Genomic DNA, 23773 nt, shown 5'->3' on the forward strand with positions numbered 1-23773 from the left:
TGATGCCCACAGGCACCTGGGGAGGTGTCCCTCAGTCCATGCTGCAGAGAGATGCTTCCCTCCCTAGCAGGAACCTGGGCTGAGCTCCAGGTAGGAAACGAGCCTCAGGTGGACCTTTACTACAGCACTGCATAGCTTACCAGGCATGGCCAAGCATGAGTTATTCCCCAGAGGTGACCCTTCCATCTTAGCGGTTAAGAACATGGGCTCTGGTGTCAACTCAGATACCGATCCTGGCTCCACTGTTGGGTAGCTAGGTGACCTTCAACTTCCTGTTTCCTCGTCTCTAAAATGGGGCATTCTTTTGAGGAATAAAGGAGGTATGACATGGGAAGCCCTTCACACAGTGCCTGCCACAGCGTCAGTGTTCCAAAGTGGTAGCTGTTATCTCAGTAACCCATTTAAAAACAGTAAGATTTTTATGCAAGTGAAAAAAAATGGGATTAAAAATTAGTCAGTACAATCTCAGCAATGTGAACCACACAACCCCACACAAGTCTCGCACAGCAAAACTGGAAGGAGACCTCCCCTGATATTACCAGTGGTGCTCATGGTGAGTGCGATTACGGGTAAGGCTTCCCCCTCTTCAGTCTCCATTTTCCAGAACATTCATGATGAACATGTATTACTTTAATACTAAGAAATTATTATAAAGTAACTTGGAATGAAAAATTTTCTCGAAGCATTGTATTACTTGTTGCATGCTTCCAGGCTACTGTAAATGAACATGGCTGCCGTCTTGGGTTTGATTCTATAATCCCATCCTTGGGGGCTTCTAAAAGAAGGAGGCTCTTGCCTCTTTCAGTAAATGGCCCAGCTGGCTCCTCACCCCACTCTTACTTCTTGCTCTTCCTTGTGTGAGACAAGCCAGAGTAGTGGCTGCAGAGGCACATGGCCCTGGGTTTGGATCTCAGCTCCACCCTTGACTGGCTGTGTGACCTTAGACAAGTCAAGTTACCTTCTGAGGCTCCGTTTCCTCATGTTTTAAAATAGAGGTTAATAGTACTTACCTCCCTGAGAGGAGGGACTTATCCATTTAATTTATCAGCACATCCCTGTGCCTCGCATAGGGCTTAGTGCATAATAGTGGTCAACAAATATTGGTTAAATGAATAAATGAATGAAGTTGATGAGAAGACAGATCTACAGTATTTGTCAGAGAGAGTGGCAATAGCTAGTGACCAGCAATCATTTGCCATTATTACTATTCTCAGAAGACGGGCAGACTTCGCATAGATGGACCAAAGTTTGAACGTGCTTTCTACATGTTAGTGGGATAGAAGAGTTCCTGTAGCAGGACCCTGGGCATGCTGCTTGAGCTCTCTGAGCCTCAGTGTCCTCATCTATGAAATGGGGATGACAATCAGCAGTGACTTTGAAGGATTATGAAGACTGAGTCAGTAGCACAGTGCAAGCGGTCCCTCCATGAGGCGCCAGTAACCAGCCTCTGCTGCCTTCCTGACTTACAGCTGTGTGTGGTACAGTTGCCGGGCAAGCATGTGGCCCCTGGAACGACTCTGGTATGTCTGCTATTCTGGCTGTGTTGCGAGTGGAAAATGTGACTGTTTGAGGAAGCCTCACAGCTGCAGTTCCAGGTTGAGGGAACACAGGATCTTCAGGTTAGAGATACCCTATTCTCAGTGAGAAGAAAGGAACTGGATAGGGACACCTAGGAAGAGTGTTTTGTAGGGACATTTCTGGAGCTGAGGTTTGAAATCAGCCTCTTCGAATTATCGAGCTCCTCGCTTCCTGCCTGCCCTGGCTCAGCCAAGGTTTAAGGTACCCCGCTCCAGGAAGGCGCCGCCAGTCCTGAAGTCTTGCCTAGACCGTGCTTTTGGACTTAGAGAACCGTTGTTTCAAAGCTCCCAAGCAGTAACTCCGCGGCGGGATCTCCCCGGGGCGGGGCCAACCTAAGGAAGAAACGCCAATCGGTCCCAGAGCCGACTACGTGCGGGCGGCGGGCGAGCGCCGCTCCTGCAGGCCCGCGGCCAGCGGCTCCGGCTCGCCTAGCGCTTTCGGCTGCAGGGGTCAGTGGGCAGGACTACTGGGTGGGGTAGGTTCCTTGCCCGAGGCAGAGGTTAGCTTGCCTCGGGAGCCCAAGGCCCTTGAGGTTTTCTAATCACACACCCCCAGCTGGCAGGGAGCCGGCAGGAGACCGATTTTCACCCCCTCTGAACGTCTCTCTCCAAGCACAGAGTCCGGAAGGAAACACCCCAGATGCTTACAGTGGGCATGATTTTTCTTCTTTCTACATCCCTGTACGTGCCAAATTATTTTCACACTGGCCCTATATTACTTTTGTTTCATTTTCCTAAATAAACAAACTATTGTCCAGAGTAGAAAAGTAGTATGTGCTTACTGCAAATGAGTAAAAAGACAAATTAAAAAAACACTTATCCAACTCGCATCCTCGAAAACAATCACCAGGCGTTTCTTTCCAAATCGTTTTCTCCTTAAATGCATACCTATAGAAAACCCGTTCCTCACCTTCCTGTAACTTGTTCCCCCCTCGCCCTTTCCCCTCACTGGACATTGGAAGTCCTTCACCAGCGGGCTTGCGCTTCTTTACGCCCCACCGCGCGCTACCAGTCTTACCCATGTCCGTTCTCCCACGCCTACCAATGCCTCCTTCCCCCACTTTGTGTGAGTCTCTGCTTAAGGGGCTGGCCAGGAGGTGGAAGCTTGCGGGACTTTTGTAGTCAGGGAACACTGAGTGTGCGTATGTGCGCGCGCACCGCAAGTGCATATAAAGGAATAAAGCAATATATCTAATAAGGGTAGGTCCCCAAAAGGACGAATGTAGGAAGGAAAGAAGGAATGAAAGTAAGGAAAGAAGAAAAAAAGTAATTAAAAAGAATGAAAGAGCGGAGGATGGAAGGAAAGGAAAGGAGGAAAGCAGACCAGTAAAGAAGGACCGAGGCGCCCTGCTAGCCAGGGGCTGAGGGCAGTGCTCCCGCCATGCCCTCCTAGCGCTCTCCCGGAGGCGGGGGGCCGGGTAGACTTGCCCCCACTTACCGGACCTGAGCAGCACGGCCCGGTAGAGGCCGGTGGCCTCGCTGGGCCCCCGGACCCGCTCGCTCAGCCTCTGCGCCATGCGCCGGTGCACGGGTCTGCGGAGCCGGCACTGCAGGCTGGGAGCGCACCGCGGAGTGCAGTCCCGGGTCGGAGCGCAGTCCCGGGTCGGAGCGCAGTCCCGGGTCGGAGCGCCTCCGTGACGGTGACGCTGCCCGAGAACCAAACCCCGCCGCGGATCAGGTTACAGTGGCTGCCAGAGGGCCAGGCCCAGAGGCGCCCGCGGGGGAGGGACAGGGGGCAGGGACCAGGTAGGTATCCCTGCCCAGGCAGCAGACTGGGCGCGGGTAAGCGTCTGGCATGAGGACTCCTAGCTTCAGGGTTCCAGGGCCAAGGTGAGAACCCGGTGTCCTGATTTCCAGCCTCGGTCTCCTACCTACTCTTCTCTATTTCCCTGGCCGCTGGCCTTGTTGAATGCTACAAGCGGGTGTGGGGTTCTGAAGTGCCACCCCTGGGATCAGGTCCAGCGCCACTGATTAATAGCTGTGTGACCCTACGATTTATTTATCTATTCTCACAGAGCCTCAATTTTCTCATCTGTAAAATGGGGATAACCATGGTACTCATCTCTCAGGTATGAGGGTAACCAACACATTATCTCTATCTCTAAGCACAGTGGCTAGCACAGAACACTATATATTGGTATTTTTTTGAAAAGTGTTCCAAGGCATCCTGTGGTGGGTGACACTGAGAAGCGGGGGCTTTGCTGGGGGAAGAAAGTTAGGATGGGAAGCCCGTGGGATTCCACAAGACTGATTTCTCTGGCTTTGTGAAATTCCTTTAACATCCAGAAATGGGAGGACCAACCAAGAGTCTAAAGGTGGAGGGGCAAAGTCAAGCAGATAGTTTGGAAAATATAAGAAAACAACAACTTTGATTATCTACCCTGTGTCTGGTGCTGTGCTAAGTTTCTTCTAAAACAAAAACTAATGTTCATGTGCTTTATGTCCTATTTTGTTTCATCTTCACAATCCTATGAATTAGGGCCTGTTAGTTTTCCAATTTACAGAAGAGGAAACAGGCTCAGAGAGGTTAAGCAGTTTATCTGAGGTCACACAGTGTGGAGCTGTCATACAAACTCAGATGGTCTGACCTCAGAAATGGGCCACTCTGTTGCCGCTCCGTTATCTTATTTACTCTTCACGAAAACACTGAAAGGTAAGTATGTTAACATGAATGTAGGAATCCCATCCAAGATACCACCTTAGAGATGATGTAGTTGAGACTCAGGGAGGTGAGGTGGCTTGCTCATGCTCAAAGAGCTAGTTAGAGGAATCAACACCCAGTTCAGTTCTCCACCCATAAAACCAATGCCCCTGAAATCTATAGACTGCTCTCCACACACACCGCCAGCGCCCCCCGGAGCTGTCCAGGGTACTGGATGGCCTCTGTTTAAGGCTGTGTCTGTGGATCAGTCTTGAGCTGGCTGCCGGCGCCTTGGCCACACAGTACCACCTCCCTCTGCCTCTGTGTCCTCTCCAGCCTTGGTGCCACCTAGGCCAGCTGCCAACCAAGTTGTCTCTGGCTCTCCCTTGAGCACTGCCCAGGCCCAGCTTCTGCTCTGACTCAGAGGTCCCTGTCATCACACAGAATCCCAAGGACCAAAGTGACACACTTTGATCTTTGGATACCTCAGTCCTTGGCCAGACTGATCATGTTTCTTATCAACAACCAGCCACCACGAGTGCCAGGCACCATGCCAGACATTTGGCATTCACTAGCTCATATCCATTCTTCAAAGGATGAAATTATATCTAATGTACCATTCATCTCATTTAACCCACTCTTTGATCAAGCATGGTTATGCCCCTTCTAGAGATGAGGAAAATAAGGCTCAAGTGACTTGCCCAAGATCACATAACTAGTTAGTAGTGGAGAAGGAATTTGAACCCAGATGGTGCCAAAGCTTTTACTGCAGGAGGAAAACCAAGCCAGCTATTGAACAAGGTGCGGGTTTAGGAAAATTATGACTGAGGAATGTGCTTTGACAGAGCATTACCAAAAGATTAACTCTGGTTGCATCCCCAAGGAATTCTAGGCGGGTCTGACTTACCTGATCCATTTAGTCTCTGCTTCTCATTTTCATTATGAAATATGGCCCCAGGAGAGTATTCTTTCTGTGAACAGAAAGAAAGTAGGTGGAGGTGAGGACCCTCTGTTCCTTGCCAGGGGGAGGAGTGAAGAGATATTCAGAGTGACCCTGGCCAGGGTCAAAGTCCTCTCCAGAGAAACAAAGTACTATAGTCCTTGGAGTGTAAGTGTGAGTGTGAGTGTGTGTGTGTGTGTGTGTGTGTGTGTGTGTGTGTGTGTGTGCATCATTTGTGAGGCTCATGCTCTTTTTTTTAAATGACTATTTTTTAGAACAGTTTTAGATTTAGAGAAAAATCGAGACGATAGTAGAGAGAGTTCCTTATACTCTGCATCCAACTTCTGTTATTTCTCTCTTATTAAAATCCTACATATATGTAGATGTACATGTACATAGTATGGCATATCTTTTCTAATTAAACTAATTATTAAACTGTTAACTAATTATTAACTAATAACATCATTATTATTTTTTTGAATTCCCCCCAATTCATGATGGAAATCACTTTATTGAGTCTGACTGGGTGTGAGGATGCCTATTTTTTTTTTTTTACTTTTATTGGAGTATAGTCGATTTACAATCTTGTGTTAGTTTCAGGTGTACAGCAAAGTGAGTCAGTTATACATATACGTATATCCACTCTTTTTTAGATTCTTTTCCCAATTACAGAATATTGAGTAGAGTTCCCTGTGCTATACAGAAGGTCCTTATTAGTTATCTATTTTTATATATAGTAGTGTATATATGTCAATCCCAATCTCCCAATTTATCCCACCCCTGCTTACCTCCTGGTAACCATAAGTTTGTTTTCTACATCTGTAACTCTTTGTTTTGTAGATAAGTTCATTTGTACCCCCTTTTTATAGATTCCACATACAAGCGATATCGTATGATATCGCTTATAACATTATTATTAACTAAAGTCCAGACCTTATTCAGATGTCCTTAGTTTTTACCTAATATTTTTTCTGTTCTAGGATCTATCCAAGATACCACATTACATTTAGTTGTCTTATTTCCTTAGGCTCCTCTTGTCTGTGACAGTTTCTCAGACTTTCTTTGCTTTTGATGAACTTGACAGTTTTGAAGAGTACGGAGAGCCACGTTCTGGTATGTGAGATCTCATCCACACTGTTTCTTCTACCTGGATTGCCTTTTCCCTGCCTTCCTGGCAAACTCCTCATGCTTCAAGAGCAATTTCAGAAGGCTTCAGGGTCAGTGTCATTTCTTAGGCACCTTTTCTTCTCCCTCTACTCTGTCATGACTTGAAAAACAACTCTAAGCCAATGATTCCCAAATGTTTATTTCGAATTCAGACTTTCACTCTGAGCTTATTTAAACTTTGTCCAACAGGCTACTTGACATGTCCCCTTGAAAGTCTAATAGGCCCAACTCACCAGAGCCCAAATGGAATTCTTGACCACTCCAGCCCCCAACCTGTTCCCCCTCTGTCCTCCCATCTTAGCAAGTGGCCCCATTCCAGCCCTGCGGCTCAGGCAGGAGTCTGGGGTTTGCCCTGCCCTGTCTTCCTGCAACGCCATAGTCCTCAGCTCACCCAGCTGCCTCCTGGGATCTCTTCAACCCACCCACTTCTTCCAATGCCCCCACCCTAGCCCACGTGCCTCCCCACCCCATGCCTGAATGTCTGCAGTAGCTTGCCCTCCTTCAAACCATTCTCCTCACAGATTCCAGAGCAAGCTTTTAAAATGTAACACAGACTCTATCCGGCCCTACTCAAACCACACTTTGTTCCTTCCCTTTGCACTTGGAATCAAACTCACCTGCCTTCCCCCTGACCTTCAAGGCCTCTGCAGCCTGTCCCCTCCCTGCCAGCCTCTCAAATCCCATTTATTTGCTCCTCCACATGTTCAAGGACTTGGGATGCCTCGGTGAAAATAGACAAAGGTCCTTGACCTTGTGGAGCTGACATTCTAGCGAGGGAGATAGACAATGAGCATAATGAATAAGTAGATGGTGTGTTAAAAGGTGATAGGTACGTGGAAAGAAGGAAAGTTAGAGTTGGAGAGGAGTGGGAAGTGGTAAATGGGGGCAGTGCGCGGTAATAAATGACTGCTGGGGGGGCCTCATTGAGAAGGCGAGATGCGAGCACAGACTTGTAGGAAGCCGGGGAGTAGCAACACAAGTGTCTTGGGGAAGCAGGTCACAGACAGAGGAAACAGCTAGAGCAAGAGTCCTGAGGCTGGAGTGTGCCAGAAGTTCAGGGAACAGCAAGGTGGCCAGAGTGGCGAGAGTGGAGGGAACGCAGGGACCATGATAGGAGGGAAGGTCAGCGAGGAAACGGGGCCGCCTCCCTCATACCCCACACTCCAGCCACCGGGAACCACTTGGGCTCCCTGAAAGCCATGCTGTCTCTAACTTCCCCACTTTTTCAGAAGCTGCCCCTCTACCCAGGGGGCACTCCCCAACTCTGCCTGGCTATTCCTTTTTATCCTTTAAGTCTCTGCTGAAATGCCACTTCCTCAAGGAAGTCCCCCTTGATCACATACATGATCCCACAGCACCCCAGACTGCCCTTATATTAATAGTCACCACTCAGTTGTGATTGTTTGAGCCCTGTCTCCTCCACCAGACTGTACTCGCCTTGAGGGGGAGCTGGAACCTGTTCACAGCTGTCTCCCCAAGGCCTGATCCAAAGCTGGGCTTGGACTGGATGCCCAGTAATGATTTATTAAAAGAACAAATGAAGTGAATGAGTGAATGAATGAATGCACCCACACTGGGAACCCCGGGCTCTATGAGGAAAGTGGGTGATTCCACAGTGACTTAATCAGGGCTGGAATGAGGGAGGCCCCCTGCTGCCTGCCCAGGGATTACTCGGGGTGGACAGAAGGGCCTGGGGTCCTGATGTTTCCCCCGGCGTGCTCCAGTTTTGAGCTCTGCCACCAAGGAGGGCATAGAAAAGGGAGGGTGTCTGGGATTTGGCCAAGCCTCTTTCATGGTTTAAACAAAAAGAGTAAGAGGACAAGTAACCTCATCTGTAGAAGAAAATTCTGGGACAAAGAAAAAGGACATGCTCCAGAGGCCTGGAGGGGGATCTGAGCTTCTTCTCACATCTCCCCACACACACCAGGGAAGTGAGGCTGGGTCCCAAGGGCAACGTTAGCATTACAAAGCCAGACTCTCCTAAGGAGCAGCTCCCTGGACTTGGAGTTCAAAGAATTGTCCCTTGCACGCCCGCCAACCCCCCTTGCATGAAAGATTTGTTGGCAGTCAGGCCAACTTGTGTTCAGTAAAACTCAGTGACCCCAGAAGAGTCCTCTCCCTGAAGTGACTGGAGTTCGGGGACCAAGAAAACGCTCCACTTGCCAAGGCAAAGCCGCCTGGATCTTTGCTGATGTATTGCCTTTGGACTGGTGGGGGAGAGGAGGGGGCAAACTGCCAAAATGGCATCTTAGAGAAACATAGAAGAGCCTGAATTCTGACTTTAGGAGAGATGAGGGTAGGACCTCAGAGTATTTGTCCTTGTAGCCTGGAGTGAATCACAGTGAGGTGTGTCTCTGCATGTCTTTATTTAGCCCCCATTAAACTGGAAACACCATGAGAACACAGACTGTGACTTATTCAGGCGTGTATCTTCGATGCTCAGGACATTTCCTGGCACACAGGTGCTTAGTAAAGAAAAACCACCTTAATGACTGTGGCAAATGTTTGCGCACGTCCTAGAGCTGAGCACTGTGTTAAGACTTTACCGATGTGGTCTCACTTAAATCTCATCATGCATAGTCCTTTGAGATTAGGGAAGAGTTGGGGTCCTGTTTTGTGGTTCAGGAAGGAAGCTGCAGCCTTGGACAGGTTAAGATACACAGCTGGCAGTGGCAGCATTGCAATTAGACTGGAGGCAGTCTGACTCGGGAGCCTGCGGCCTTAGCCACATTCACAAATCGGGGGGGCGGGGTGTGGGCAAGAGCCTGCAACCCACTTTACAGAAAAGGAAACTGAGGCTCAGAGAGGTTAAGGAACCCTTCTGCGTGGATTCAGCTGGAGCAGCCTCCCCACCAATCTGATTCTTAAAGGTGGAGTATTTTTTCTTTGCGGTACGCGGGCCTCTCACTGTTGTGGCCTCTCCCGTTGCGGAGCACAGGCTCCGGACGCGCAGGCTCAGCAGCCATGGCTCACGGGCCCAGCCGCTCCGCGGCATGTGGGATCCTCCCGGACCGGGGCACGAACCCGTGTCCCCTGCATCGGCAGGTGGACTCTCAACCACTGCGACACCAGGGAAGCCCCAAAGGTGGAGTATTTTTAACGTGACCCTTGGCTCCTACCCACCCTCCTCCCGTTCCCCATTCCTGAGCCCATAAACACAGGGCTCACAGCACGCCCCACACCCCACGAGCCTCTGCCTCACTGTCTAAAAGCCACCGAGCTGTGTGAGGTGACACCTGCTGCTTCTCGCTTCCATCCCCAGGGACAGAGAGAATCAAAGCCAGCCATCCTTCCTTTAAAGTGCTGGGCACTGTTTGGAGAAGGTGTGAAACCCTGGGACCTGTTCCTTTCCAGGGGTCCATTTACATCACACTGGTGTTGGGTTCCATCAAAGGCAGCCTCCAGGGTCTCTTCACTGTCCATTCATTCCAGCCCCTCAGGCCTCAGAGACCCAGAGCACTGCCCTCCTGGAACCAGGCTGAGGTACTGGGCCAGTACCTTCCTCTCCTCACCTGCACTTGGCAGGTGGGCTGTTTAATTTGCCTTAAAAGCTTGTAAGATAGTTCCCGCAATATATAAATCCATTGCTGCTTTAAACATTTGGAACAACCCAATGCATATAAATTTAAAACATTTCTCCTTTCTATCCCCTCTCAGCCTCAATGTCACCCCTTCCCCAGAGTTATCACTGTTTTTGACGCCGCATGTGTGTTTGGGTCATTTTTCTGCAGCTTGCTTTTTAAGCTCTACAATATGTCTTGTAGATATTTCTATTTTAATATATGTAGAGCCACTTTCCTCTTTTACCTACCGCAGCATACAATACAGCATGATGCCCTAATTTTTTTTTTAAAACAAATCCCCTTTAGTTGAACATTTAGGTTGTTTCCAGTTTGGCCCTATTGCAAATAATTCTGCTCCAAATATCCTTGTGCTTGCCTCTATGTGCATGGATGTGTTTCCCTAGGGCGGACACTGTGACGTAGAAATGCTGGGCCGAAGGGTACATATATTTTAAATTTTAGCAGATGCTACCGAACTACCCCTGTACCGAGCAGGACCCTATGGGGACTTCCTGGAACAGATTCCCTCCCCCCTCATCCTCTGCTTTAGCTCCTCTCTGACGTACCTAGATAATAGTATCTGATGCACATTCCCTGAGTTGTTTTACAGATGCTAAAACCCCCCACCAAACGGAAGGAATTAACTACTTGATGACCATGAGCTTGTAGCCCCCAGACCTACTGGAGCCTAAGGATTGATGATGTTAACTCCTGTGACACCACCCTGATAGCTCACCATCAACCAGTCAGAGAACTGCGCATGAGCTAATCACATACCCTGGGACTCCCCTCCCTCACCTTGCTTTTAAAAATGTTTTGGTGAAACCCATCAGAGAGTTCGGGCTTTTTGAGCATTAGCTGTCCTGGACTCCTTGTACGGCACCTTATAAGAAACATTGCACTTTCCCTCACCACAGCCTGGGATCAGTAGATTGGCTTTACTGCGAGCTGGTGAGCAGACCCAAGTTTTGGTTCAGTAACAATTGTGGCACCCATGTGGGGCCGTAGTCCTGAGTGGATGTCTCCCCTGTGGCATATCGTGCCCTGACAGGTGGCTCCCGGGTCCTGTCCAGCAGCTGCCTGAGCACCTGTGTCTCAGGGACAGACCTGAGCACTTGCCGCCAGCCGGGTTGAGACATCTTTGGTAAGTCATGAGGCTTGCGTATGGCAACACCAGGGTGTTCTTCCCTATTGCATTGGTTTTGCGTACGGCAGAGCATTTGTTGGGATTTTCCCTTCTGGACTAAGGCTTGGTCATTTTGGCTTCATCTCTGACGGGGCATTGGCTGGGGTTCTCCCCTTCGGACTCAAGCACAGTCATTTGGCTTTGTCTCTGACTGATGGGGCATCGGTTGGGAATCTCCCTTTCTGGGGCTAAAGAACTGTGATCCTGAGAGACTATTCTGCATTGCTTTGGTTGGTTTGCTTGAGAGTTGAGAACACCTGCCATGAATAATTAAGTATGGATAATCATAACTATTCTATCTCATAGTGCCCCTAGGGTGGATTTTGCAAAACTGGAAGACCTTCAGCTATGCTCCCATAAATGAAAGAAAATGATTTTTTTTCATTGTAACTCTGTTTGGCCTCAGTACTCCCTGAGATCTAGAGAACAATGGCCCCTAATGGCTCTGCTATTATATGAAAGTGAGCCTTTTGGAATTGCTTTGACTTTTATCTTGGGTGTGTGTGCATGAGTATTTTGGTACCTGAGTCCAAATCCTGTGGTTTTGACCTTCATTAAAGGGTCTAGTAACTTGAATGCTGATTCATATTCCTCTGAAAGTGAGGCATGTGCATGTGAGTGAATAAGATGTATTATTGTCGATTACTGTTCTTTGTTTAAACTGAATTGAGTATTTGGAAACGGAGGGAAAAAAATCCCTGAAAATGGCCATGATGACGGGTTTTTGCATATGCAGTTAGGGGAAGCTTGTTTTCTATGAGGAACTTGCATTTCTCTCCCTAAGCCTTTAAAATGTAAATGTTCTGCCTGGACTCTCAGGAATTTATCTGATCTTCTGTAGTCCCTGAGACTGAAGGGAAAAAAGAGAGGTATTTTTAATCTGAAGCGGAAAAACTGTGAGATCTCTGGTTCTGTCTTTATGTAAAAATTAACTTGTAAATGAGCTCATTTAATTGACTTAGTAAACTCTTACAAATTAAATACTTCTAACTATAACAGAAACTGGCCAGAAAAAGTTTCAGTTTCACATGATCTAGGAAATATTCAATATGAAATTAGTATCTGATATTAAAGCTAGCTTAAACTTGTTCATTTAATCAATACAGACATGTCTTACTTTTATTGTTCTTAGGTTTACTAATGGCCAATAAGTTCATGTTATTTTTGTTACAGAGTTTGTCAGAATATTAACTTGCTATGAGTTTCATAAGTTATAAAATAAAGGTAAATGAGTTAAGAGTTTTCAGGTGAACTTTTTCTTTTTAGGAATAATTATGTTGTAGGTATGTCTATCTAAAATACTTTCTCCAGACTTTCGGTAACCTAAGTTTTGCTAAGTTAAATAACGAACATTCCTTGTTCATTAATTCATTGAACATCTAGGTCATTTCAAATAGAGGTTATGGAATATGTTCATAAGTTCCGATCAGGAAGTGCTGGTATGACAGTTCAAAATTGCTTGTTTCTTGGTGGCACAGTGGTTAAGAATCCGCCTGCCAATGCAGGGGATGGGTTAGAGCCCTGGTCTGGGAAGCTCCCATATGCCACGGAGCAACTAAGCCCGTGCACCACAACTACTGAGCCTGCACTCTAGAGCCCGCGAGCCACAATTACTGAGCCCACACGCCACAACTACTGAAGCCCACGCGCCTAGAGCCCATGCTCCACAACAAGAGAAGCCACCGCAATAAGAAGCCCACGCACCGCAATGAAGAGTAGCCCCCACTGACCACAACTAGAGAAAGTCCACGTGCAGCAATGAAGACCCAGTACAGCCAAAAATTAATTAATTAATTTTTTAAAAAAGTACACTGGAAATAACATTTTTAAAAATTGCTTGCTTCTTGGTGTTTGCTAGAGATTAAGATTTTAAATTATAATAAATGTAATTAAAGCTACTAAAATAATAAAGGAAATATTTCAGTATTCCAGGAAGGTAGGATGTATACTTTCAGTTAAAGAAGGTGTGAAAAATGAAAATACATTTTTGTCAAAGGGGAAAAAAAGGTAATTTTATTTTAGAGCTGGTTGTTTCTGGATGTAAAAATAAGGGACAAGCTAATATGGGTACAGAAAGTTATGGAAGGTTTGTAGAAAGGGAGCCCTGAAAAAGGAGTTTTGTGCATGGTCGGACTGGGATTAGATTAAATTTAATTAGGTAAATGGATTTTGTTATTAAAAGTAGGCTGGTGCAAGACTAGATTTGGTTTCTCTCAGTTAAGAGAACAAAGTTTTCTTAGAATGTCACTTTTGGTAACAGATTGTATGAATTTTCTTGCCTTTAAGTGATCTGTACCTGCTTTTGAAATCTTCTGTCACTTCGGTTAAGTGAATAAATATTCACAGTGACCTTTGATCCTATTTGACCAAGTGTTTTGAAACTTTTTGATGTTTTTGACAAACTTCCTATCAAATTCTAATTAAAGTTCTTTTGACCTCAGCTAACTTTGGGATGCTTCAGAGGGCCCCTAAGTCATCTCAGAGAGAAATATTAAACTAACTAGGATTCTTTGGTATGTTAAATTACACAGAAAGCATTGTCAAATGACTGATAAACCTCCTCATATTATACTTTATAGGTAAATGTTATTAATATAGACATTCTAGAAATCATATAAAGTTTATGAAATTTGGATATGTCCTGGTATAATGTTATCAGTCATAAACCTAGTTACCTTAAAATATTATATGTCACAGCAACTTGTTTATGCTTCTTTTGTGAATAACATTGTCATCAGATCTTTAACCCTGTCTTTTTAAGTATTGTTATTCACAGACAGTTAAGCTGATGCTTTGCAAAAATGCTTCATCTTCAAGAAGATTCATAGAAAGGACTTTCTCATGAGTACACATTTCTGATAACTTACAGATCATACTGCTGAACTTGGGTAAGAAACTTAAAAAGTCTAATGGAAACTCTGATTTCATAAAACCTAGCAAAAAGGATTAGTTACATGGGATTAGGTAAACTCAAGAATGTGGTTATAATTTTTTGGTTTTGTCTGAAATATTACTGGCTTTTAATGTGTTTTCCAAATGTAGGAGACCTTTCCCCTTAAGCTAATTATGACTTGTAGCAACTTGGTCAATTATACCTTTGTAAGTAGAATTGAAACATTTATCTTTTCTCTCTACCTTATTCCTCCAGAAATTGGAAAACTCTTTAGGTTCCCAGAAGCTTTATCAGGTAAATAAGGAAGGCCACCTCCTAATGGGTGCAAGAATCTCAAAGTGTTTTTGGGACCTTGGAAAGGGAGGAATTCACCCAAATCTGTAAGATAAAATATATGACAAGCCCTTGGTGTGGCTTTCCTGGCCTTTTAAAAGTTCAATCTGAAATTCCTTATGAAAAGTTCCAGCACAGCCAATATAAAAGAGCCTATGTGATCAATTAACCAGACTTATTTTGTAAACAAAGTATTTTTAACTTGGCCATATTGATAAAAATGAGGGTAATTTTAGAAAAAGATTATGTTTCAATGGACATTATATTCTAGTTTTATTAATTGAGGTCAGTATTTACTGCCTAAGACTCACTTCCTAGATGGCTCTTTGTTGCTTTATTATTGTAAAGTTTGGTTGAGTTACTAAGAGGCTACTCTAAGTTTGTTCCTGAAGCTCATCACAGCAGTCTATCTTTGGATGAGTATTGGATGCCCCATGATTTGCAGCTAGGGGATTGTGCATGCTGGAAGGGAAATCATAAAGGACTCTCTCCAACCTAGATAACAGGACCCTTGTCAGGTATTTTTAACTAGCTCATGTGCAGTGAAGCTAAATGGAATTGACTCTTGGACTCGTATTTTCCCACTTGAGAAGAGCCTCTGCATTGCACTGGTCTGCCAACGGGACTGTTGACCCCAACAGACATCCACACCAGGATGAGAAGAAGACAGCAGTGGTGAGCAGCTGACCCAGGAGTCTGGACCAGGCCTGTAAGACCTATCATACCAATCTAATTGAACTGTTTACCAAATGTTTGTCTCCCTATCAACACTGAAAGTTATTGTTTTACTTTTAACCACACTGTTGTCCTCAGTGTTTATCAGGGGAACTAGAGTTGTCACAGAGTATAACTACTCATGATGTGTAACACGGCTTGCTTTAAGTCTATTGCTGAAGGCACATGTACAATGCTTGTGTGACAATTGGGTATGATTGATAAAATGTATAGCCTGTGTAATATTCCCCTGTTAACATACCTCTGAGCTATTTACTATGTCTGATTAGTTCCCCCCCCCCCCCCGCAACGTGGATAACTGGGCAAATATATGTAAACAAAAAGTAGGCCTAGCAAGGCCTATCACTGAGGGACATGATGGACCCAGGGCAGGCGTGGGCCACCATGGCATCAGGGGCCAAATACTTTGGTCTATCAAGAGATTTGCAGTCCAATGGCCAACAAACACATGAAAAGACGTTCAACGTCGCTAATTATTAGAGAAATGCAAATAAAAACTACAATGAGGTACCACCTCACACCGATCAGAATGGGGTTCATCAAAAAATTTACAAACAATAAATGCTGGAGAGGGTGTGGAGAAAAGGGAACCCTCTTGCACTGTTGGTGGGAATGTAAATTGATACAGCCACTATGAAGAACAGTATGGAGGTTCCTTAAAAAACTAAAAATAGAACTAACATATGATCCAGCAATCCCACTCCTGAACATATACCCAGAGAAAAACAATTCAAAAAGACACATGCACCCCAGTGTTCATTGGAGCACTACTTACAATAGCCAGGACATGGAAGCAACTAAATGTCCATCAACAGAGGAATGGATAAAGAAGATGTGGTACGTATATACAATGGAATATTACTCAGCCATAAAAAGGAATGAAATTGGGTCATTTGTAGATACACGGATGGACCTAGAGACTGTCATACAGAGCAAAGTAAGTCAGAAAGAGAAGAGTGTCATACAGAATGAAGTCAGAAAGAGAAAAACAAATATATATTAACACATATATGTGGAATCTAGAAAAATGGTATAGATGATCTTATTTGCAAAGCAGAAATAGAGACATAGATGTAGAGAACAAACGTATGGATACCAAGGGGGAAGGGGTGGTGGTGGGATGAATTGGGAGATTGGGATTGACCTATATACACTATTGATGCTATGTATAAAATAGATAACTAATGAGAACCTACTGTATAACTCAGGGAACTCTACTCAATGCTCTGTGGTGACCTAAATGGGAAGGAAATCCAAAAAAGAGGGGATATATGTATACATATAGCTGATTCACTTTGTTGTACAGTAGAAACTAACACAACATTGTAAAGCAACTATACTCCAATAAAAATTAATTTTCAAAAATAAATAAAACTTGCTTCAAATTAAAAAAAGAAAAAAAAGATCTGCAATCAAAAGGGGAAATGAGGGAAAAATCTTCATATATTGAGGTATGGGGATGTCATTCTGGCTTATACGTGGTTTAACTTAAACTTTACTGACCGGAGTAGCCTATTTTGTGGCTTATTAAACACACTTTGTACATCTGGTTTGGCCACTGAGGAGAAGAATGCATTTAAAAGTCAAAATAGAATAACTTTTGTTCCGACATCCAAGATAAAGCTAGGTGGCCATTGTGGCTGTGATTTCAGACATGTTTGTGTATTGCTGAGAACTTGAATTTTCTGAACTGTATAGGATTTAAGGACACCACCAGTCATTCTCAAAACAATATTTGCTAGCTGCTGCCAACTGCAACCTTATTGTCTGAAGGTCTCCTCTTACAACCATGAAACTTTTCACTTAACTTTGAGCATAGGAGTGACAAGAGAGCTCAAGCTATAGATTCCCAGCATAAGGCACTAGATTCTTTAGGTATATATTAATACCCCTGGAAAAACTGAAACCCAAGTAAACAGAATAATTCAAAAGGCTGCTTGGTTACAAGATATTTGTAGAGAGGACGCACTCCATAACTTATTGTCCTGGTTGCCATATGGAACACGAAGACTCCTTTGGGAAATACTACGAGGGTGCATTTTGATCATTACCCTAATTGTGATATGTCTACTAATTTTCAAATGTCTGGGTGCTATGACAAAGCCATCAAAAACAGAGATAATGTTTTCAAAATAAAATATTGATGCTAAGCTTGGGACTCTAGAATTCGTTGAAATGGAAATCACTGACTTTCTCTTCTCTAATCCTGAAAAATTGACTTCACCCCTGTTCAGCAGGAAGTAGACATAGCAGTCATCGCCCCATTCCCCTCCTCAGGATTGAGGAGTATCAAAGAAAAGGGGGGAATTGTAACCCAGCAGGACCCTGTGGGGCCTTCCTAAGACAGACTCCCCACCCGCCCATATCCTCAGCTTTAGCTCCTCTCTGAAGTTCCTAGATGATAGTCTCTGATGCACATTTCCTGAGTTGTTTACAGATGCTAAAACCCCCCACCAAATCGAAGAAATTAACTACCTAATGACAATGAGCACATAGCCCCCAGATCTACAGAGCCGAAGGATTGATAATGTTGACTCCTGTGACACCTCCCTCTTACCTCATCATCAAGCAGTCAGAGAACTGGGCACACGCTGATCACATACCCTGGGACCGCCCCCCTCCCCACCCCACTTTGCCTTTAAAGATCCTTCAGTGAAACCCATCAGAGGGTTTGGGCTTTCTGAGTGTTAGCTGTTCCAGATTCCTTGTATGGTACCTTAAAATAAACACTACACTTTCCTTCACCACAACCCAGCGTCAGTAGATTGGCTTTACTGCGCGAGCTGGCAGGTGGACCCAAATTTTGGTTTGGTACCACCTCCAGAATGTCTGTACCATTTCAAATGCCCATCATCAGTGTCTGAGATTACTGGATGGTCTCACCCACACTAACTCTAGGTGTTATGAATCTATGTTTGTGTACTAAAAACTAACCTATAGTATTAGAAGGTAGGATCGTGGTTACCTTTATGGGGGGTGACAGTGGTTGGGAGGGGAACGAGGGGGCTTTTGGGGTGCTGTTGACATTCTGTTTCTTGATCTGAGTAGCGGTTACACAGGTATTTTCAGTTTCTCCAAGTTCATTGAGTGGTATACTTATGATAGTGCAGTTTCTCTATGTATTTTTCAATAAAAAGTTCAAACTATTTCCTCCCTTCCCTAATCTGATAGCTGACAAAACAGCATCCCATGATCATTTTATTTTGAGGGTTGAACCTTCCTTTGTTGGTACATTGGCCTCTGGATTCCTTCTTCTGGAATATTTTATTTCCAGGTCTTATGAGAATGCTTTACCTGACAGAAGAAACCCCTTTTCAGAAAGGGGAGAAGGGCCTTGCCTTTCCCTGGGCACTGACTATATGTGCTAACGCTCACAACAGCCTTTCAGGGTAGGTGCCATCCACCCTGTTTTATAGGCAAGGAGGCAGGGACTCAGAGCAGCAAGGTGATCTGCCCAAGGTCATGCAACTGTCTGACTGCAGAGTTCTACCTTCCTCAATACCCTTTAAGCTGCTCATGTGACAGGGCTTGGGCTAACCGTGCAACAGGCTCAATCCCTGCAACAGCCCAGTGAGGTAGCTATATTGCCATCCTATTTTACAGATGAGAACACTGAGGCTCAGAAAGGTTAGATAACTTGCTCAGCTCACCCTGTTAGTAAGTAGAGGAGCAGGGCTGAGCCCAGGTCTACCTGACTCTAAACCTGTGATAAGACAGTGCTATCCAGTACAATCTTATACAGTGATGGAAATGTTCCATATCTGTGCTGATAGTATGGTAGCCACTAGTCGCACGTGGCTGTTTACCACGTGAAATGTGACTAGTGCCATCGTGGAAATGAAGTTTTAGTCTTATTTTCATTAATTTAGGTAACCTACATTAGACAGTCCAACTCTAAGGAGTGAGGTGGGGGAAGGAGAAGAGCTGCAGAGCACAGGCATAGATAACAGAGCAGCTGCCCCTTTGGGAAACCATCCAGCCCACCAGGAGGGACCCATTTGCAGAGGTCCTGACAAAGCCCACACACAATGAGGTCTCAGGGCACAAGAACCACACCCTGAGGAAAGAGCCAGGGCTTTGTAATCAGATGTAGCCTTAACAAGCCTCTTAACCTAGGACTCAGTTTCCTCATGTATAAAATGGGTATCAAAATAGGGCTGGTTTTAAGAGTGAATGAGAGAATACACAGTACCTGGCACATAACTGGCATTCGATAAGCTATTTAACAGTCATACTATTGTCACAACTATTATTATTGATCATAGGCTCACTTTTAAACTTTTAAGCTTTTTCATTATATAAAGGTAGAGCATATGCATGCTAATAATTTAAACAATGCAGATGGGTATAAAGTGTGACCTAAAAGTCTCCAAATATTTTAATACCAAATCTCCCTCCTAAATGGAAACTGTTCTAAGTAGTTTCCTACCCGCCCACCCAGGAATCGTCTCCACTTCCATAAACATCTACAACAACTCTGATCTCTCCTTTTGAAAAATGCAAACATGAAACACACTCTTCTGTAACTTGCTTTTCTCACTTTACCACGTCTTGAGGGCATCTTTCCACACAAGCACATTCAGTTTCACTGCATTATTTTACTGTTTGCACGATGTTTCCTGGTAAATGTCATTTGTAACTCTTTTTGCAGGTCCTTACTGGTGCACATTTAGGATGTTACCACTTATTTTGCTGTTGTGAGCATTTTACACATGTGAGCATTTTTACCAGTAGAATCCCTAGGTTAACAGTTGGGGTATTTTCAATGGTGATAGACCTTGGCATATGTGCAATCTCATTTTAAACCTCCCAGGAGCACTGGACTCTAAAGGAATGTTCTGAAAAGACTCAAGTCATGCTAATAATCACCCCTGGAATGCACTTGCTGGGTGGGTTTGGAATTTGAGAAAAGATTTTTTCTTTAAGCAGATCTGGTTTCTAAAATCGCCTTGGCACAGGGATGTGGACAGGGCCAAGGGAGGGGACTTTGTGAGGGGGCACCTGGAGGTCAAGGAACTGGACCCCACTAATCCCACCTCCAGCTGGCTGGGGGATCTGAGGATGAGGACTCAACTTCCCTGGGAGGCCAATCCTGTAGCAAGCAGGGCTTTGCTACTTACGAAATCACACTCCAGGGGAGCCACTGAGCCTGTGGCTTGGGGTGGGGAAGGAGAGAGAGAGGAGACACCCACAAGGGCCTCGCCAAGGACTGGACAATGGCACATGTCAGCCAGTGAAATCCAAATGGCCCACAGACGTAAGAAAAGATACTTGGCCTCTCCAGAAACCCAAGAAATGCACACTCAAGCAACAATGGAGTATTGTTTTTCACCTATCAGATTGGCAAAAATTAAAACAAAATGATACCTAGTGTTGGAGATTGCTAGATACCTAACGTGGGGAAATGGCCGCGTTGGTACACTCCTGCAGGGAGTTATAGTACAGTCCTCCTGCAGGGAAACACGTGCTTCCCAACAGCTATACCATTCCATTCCTAGGAATTGTTTTTAGTAACTGAACACATGCGCAAAGAAACACGGTCAAGGATTTGCATTTACCAGCACTGTTCATACCAGTAAAAAAAAAAATTGGCAACGAGGTAAATGTCTAGATAGGGGACTGGTTAAATAAGCTGTGTTATCCCCATAAAATGTAACAATCTGTGGCTAAAATTGATGCTGTGGATCTGTGTTTACTAACATGGAAGATACTCACTTCCTATATGTGAAAATCAAGTGGGAAAAAAACAGGTTGTAGAATAGTATTTGTGATTACCATTTTTTGATAACAAAATTGGTTAAGTGTATCTTTTTTTTTTTAAGTGTATCTTATTACATATGCACTGTTAGGTTATAGGTTTAGTGTTATATATGTACGCACATATCAGTATGATATGTTTGCATGTTTAGATATTTGTATATGTGTGTATCTATATATGTATATTATGTGAATTTATGTGGAAAATGTTTGGAAGGATATGAATGAATATGTCCTCAGTGATTAAACTCAACTGGTAGGGAATTTTATTTACTCATTAATTTGTTTTTGTAATTCTCTGCTTCCTTGAGGGTTTTGTTTGTTTGTTTTTGCAATCAACTTGTGTTGTTTTTATAACAGAACAAATAAATTGTTAATATTAGCTTAGGAAACAAAGAAAGCTAATAACTCTGCTCTAAGTGTATTAGCCAATCTGAATGCAATTATCCCACCATACCAAGATGGTCCCCAGCTCTTGTCCACATTAGAAACCCCCTCTGATCCCAGGACTGTCTTTAATTACAATAATAAACATAAGAGGAAGAGAATGATGATGTCCATTTATTGAGCACATACTGCGTGCCAGACATTGGCTGGTACTTCACACACATTCTCTCACTGGATCCTCACAGTGGCCTAAGACATAGGTACTCTCATGTCTTTGGATTTCCCAGGAGAGCCTGAAATGGGGACTCTGTGTAAGTGATTTGTTGAGGGAGAGTTCTCATGGGAAGTCTGTAAAAGAGTAAGGGCAGGAGAAGTTAAGCAAAGTTGTTGGTTCAGCTCAAGTCTAGTCTCAGCCTGACCCCATGGAGAGTTCTGGACTGTACATGATACCACAGCATCATCCTACTTTGAGACAAGGACACTGGGCTTTTATCCCCCCATATCAGTTTGTCATTAGCTGAGGCCAATGGGCAAGGATAACCAGGGAGATGGGGTCAACCTCCCAAGTATCTCCAGGTGAGGTACCTCCCATCAGCCAGGGGCAATTGTTTTGAGAAGAGTGCAGCTGTCAGCAGCCAATGCTCACAGCAGCTGGGGGATGGGTATGCTGGGCCAGTAAAGGGGATGTGGGTGATCACTAACCTCCTACATATTATTATCATCATCCCCATTTTACAGATGGGGAAACTGTGGCTCAGAGAGGTTAAGTAACTTGCCCAAGGTTACCCAGCTAATAAGAGATGGAAGCAGGTTTTGAACTCAGATCTGAAGTCCTAGCTCTGAGCCTTAAAACTAGACTGCAGCTAATTTCATAGAGGGAAAGGGGACTGAGGCTGTGGGTGGGTACTCTCCCTATATCCCCTGCCCCACCAAGTGCCCCCACCATCTGTTCCCTGTGCTTCACATTAGCATCTTGGCCGATAAGCAGTTCTAACCTGGGCTTTTGAAGAAGGGAGCCACAAAAAGCCTTTGTGTTCCTGCTGAGGTCCCTGAAGCTTGTGTATCAGTAGAGCTGGTTGCTAGGAGACGTTTCTCAAGAAATGTCTTTGGAAAATGAGCCCAGGCTCTGCCCACAGCCCCAAGTTATTGCACCTGGGAGAGATATCCCAGCACGTGTTTCCCCCAAGGTATTAGGAATAGATCCAATTCCTTCTCTACCTGGTTCTTCCAGGCCCTAGCTCAGAGTGCATCCTGGCTGAAAACAGGTCCTGTGCCAGACAAACTCAGAATCCTGGAGAGAAAGGGCCCTTTGAGATGACCTGCCTGCCCCGCCCATTATACGACTGGGGAAACTGAGGCACAGGGCATTGAGGGACTCACACACTGAGTTAGTGGCGGGGTCACAACTCATCTCTCTCATTACTGCACGAGGCAGCCCTCCCACCCCAAGCCCTGTGTGGTGACACAGAAGGAACTCAGTATATGAAGACTTGGTACATTTCCCTTGATTAACCCTTGGGTTTCAAAGCTTTCTGGGGGCCAAATGATTCCTTTGCTCAAGTGGAGAAGAGCAGCTGCATTTACTGGGCATCTACTGTGTGCCAAACCCTGGAATAGGTGCTTCAGGGTCTTCATCTGCTAAATCTGACTTCTGGAGTGTCTCGGGATCAGTGTCTACTGCTTGCTTTTTCTTTTGTACGTCTAGACAACTTTGCTTACTGGACGTTGTGCACATGCATGTGTGATGTGTCGTAGGGACTCTGGGTTCTGTTTTCTTCTTCTGAAGAGTGTTACATTTGGTTTTAGCAGGCAGCTCAATCACTGGTTGAACACTTTGAAGTCCCGTGGGTGTGGTTTTATGCTTTGTTAGGGAGGGGCAAAGCCCGAGCTATTTCCCAAGCCTCCCTAACTTGAAAGGACTTGCCTCCAAACTCCCTCCTCTGAGGATCTTGAAAGATTTGGCTTTAGGCTCTGTTCGGGCTGGTTTAGAGCAGCTTTTATACTAGAGTATGATCCTCACTTCTAGGGCTTGGCCTTTCTCATGTCTCAGCTTGATGCCTGGGATTAAGGTCTCTCCAATGTCCCGCAGCACTGCTTGACCTGTAGTATCTCAGTGTGGTCTCAACCCCCTACCAGCTGCCCTCTGGTAAACCCTGGGTAGTCCCACTCTGTGCATGCAGAGCCCAGCCTTTGGGCAAGGACTTGTGGGTCCTGGGAGACCCTTAAAGACTTCTGAGGTACCCTGGCTATGCAGCTCCCTCCTCTCCAGTGTCTTGTCCGGCACATTCCTCCTTTTGTTGCCCCAGTGGTCCCAAACTCTGCTCAATGCCTCCTGCACTCAGAGGGACTGCTGTGCTCTGTGTGGGTTCCCTTGCACTGTGCCGTGCTTGGGAAGCCATCCCAGAATGAAAGTCCACGGGATGAGGGACTCACCTTGTGAGTTTCCCTTCCCTCAGAACCACAGTGCCTGTGGTCTACTGCCTGAGAACAGTTGCCTTTTATTTTGTCAAGTGTTACAATATTTTGTGTTGGTCTGGTGCCAGGTTCTCCATCATGACCAGAAGTAGAAGTCCAACTCACAGCTGAACACTGTC

General features: G+C 45.1%; 2 protein-coding genes across 6 annotated transcripts in view; both read right to left on the reverse strand.

Moving 5' to 3' along the window:
• FAM107A (family with sequence similarity 107 member A) overlaps nucleotides 1–23773 on the reverse strand; it is a 78350-nt gene that overhangs the window by 31465 nt on the left and 23112 nt on the right. For 2 of the 4 annotated variants that reach the window (XR_010947090.1, XM_067754968.1), the window contains exon 2: nucleotides 5126–5189. The exons of 1 other annotated variant lie outside the window; for it this stretch is intronic. Coding sequence is in view for 2 of the 3 variants with exons in the window: in XM_067754968.1 (XP_067611069.1) it covers nucleotides 5126–5189 (64 nt within the window). In the remaining variant the exon portion in view is untranslated. Of the gene's footprint in view, nucleotides 1–3015; nucleotides 3190–5125; nucleotides 5190–23773 lie in introns of those variants that run through there. One more of the 4 variants, XM_067754969.1, reaches the window with a different exon arrangement.
• FAM3D (FAM3 metabolism regulating signaling molecule D) overlaps nucleotides 21372–23773 on the reverse strand; it is a 93164-nt gene continuing 90762 nt past the window's right edge. For both annotated transcript variants that reach the window (XM_067754967.1, XM_067754966.1), the window contains exon 11: nucleotides 21372–21527. The gene's annotated coding sequence lies outside the window, so the exon portion shown is untranslated. The remainder of the gene's footprint in view (nucleotides 21528–23773) is intronic.

Source organism: Pseudorca crassidens, chromosome 10 (genome assembly GCF_039906515.1).
Source record: "Pseudorca crassidens isolate mPseCra1 chromosome 10, mPseCra1.hap1, whole genome shotgun sequence".
Taxonomy (NCBI): Eukaryota; Metazoa; Chordata; class Mammalia; order Artiodactyla; family Delphinidae; genus Pseudorca; species Pseudorca crassidens.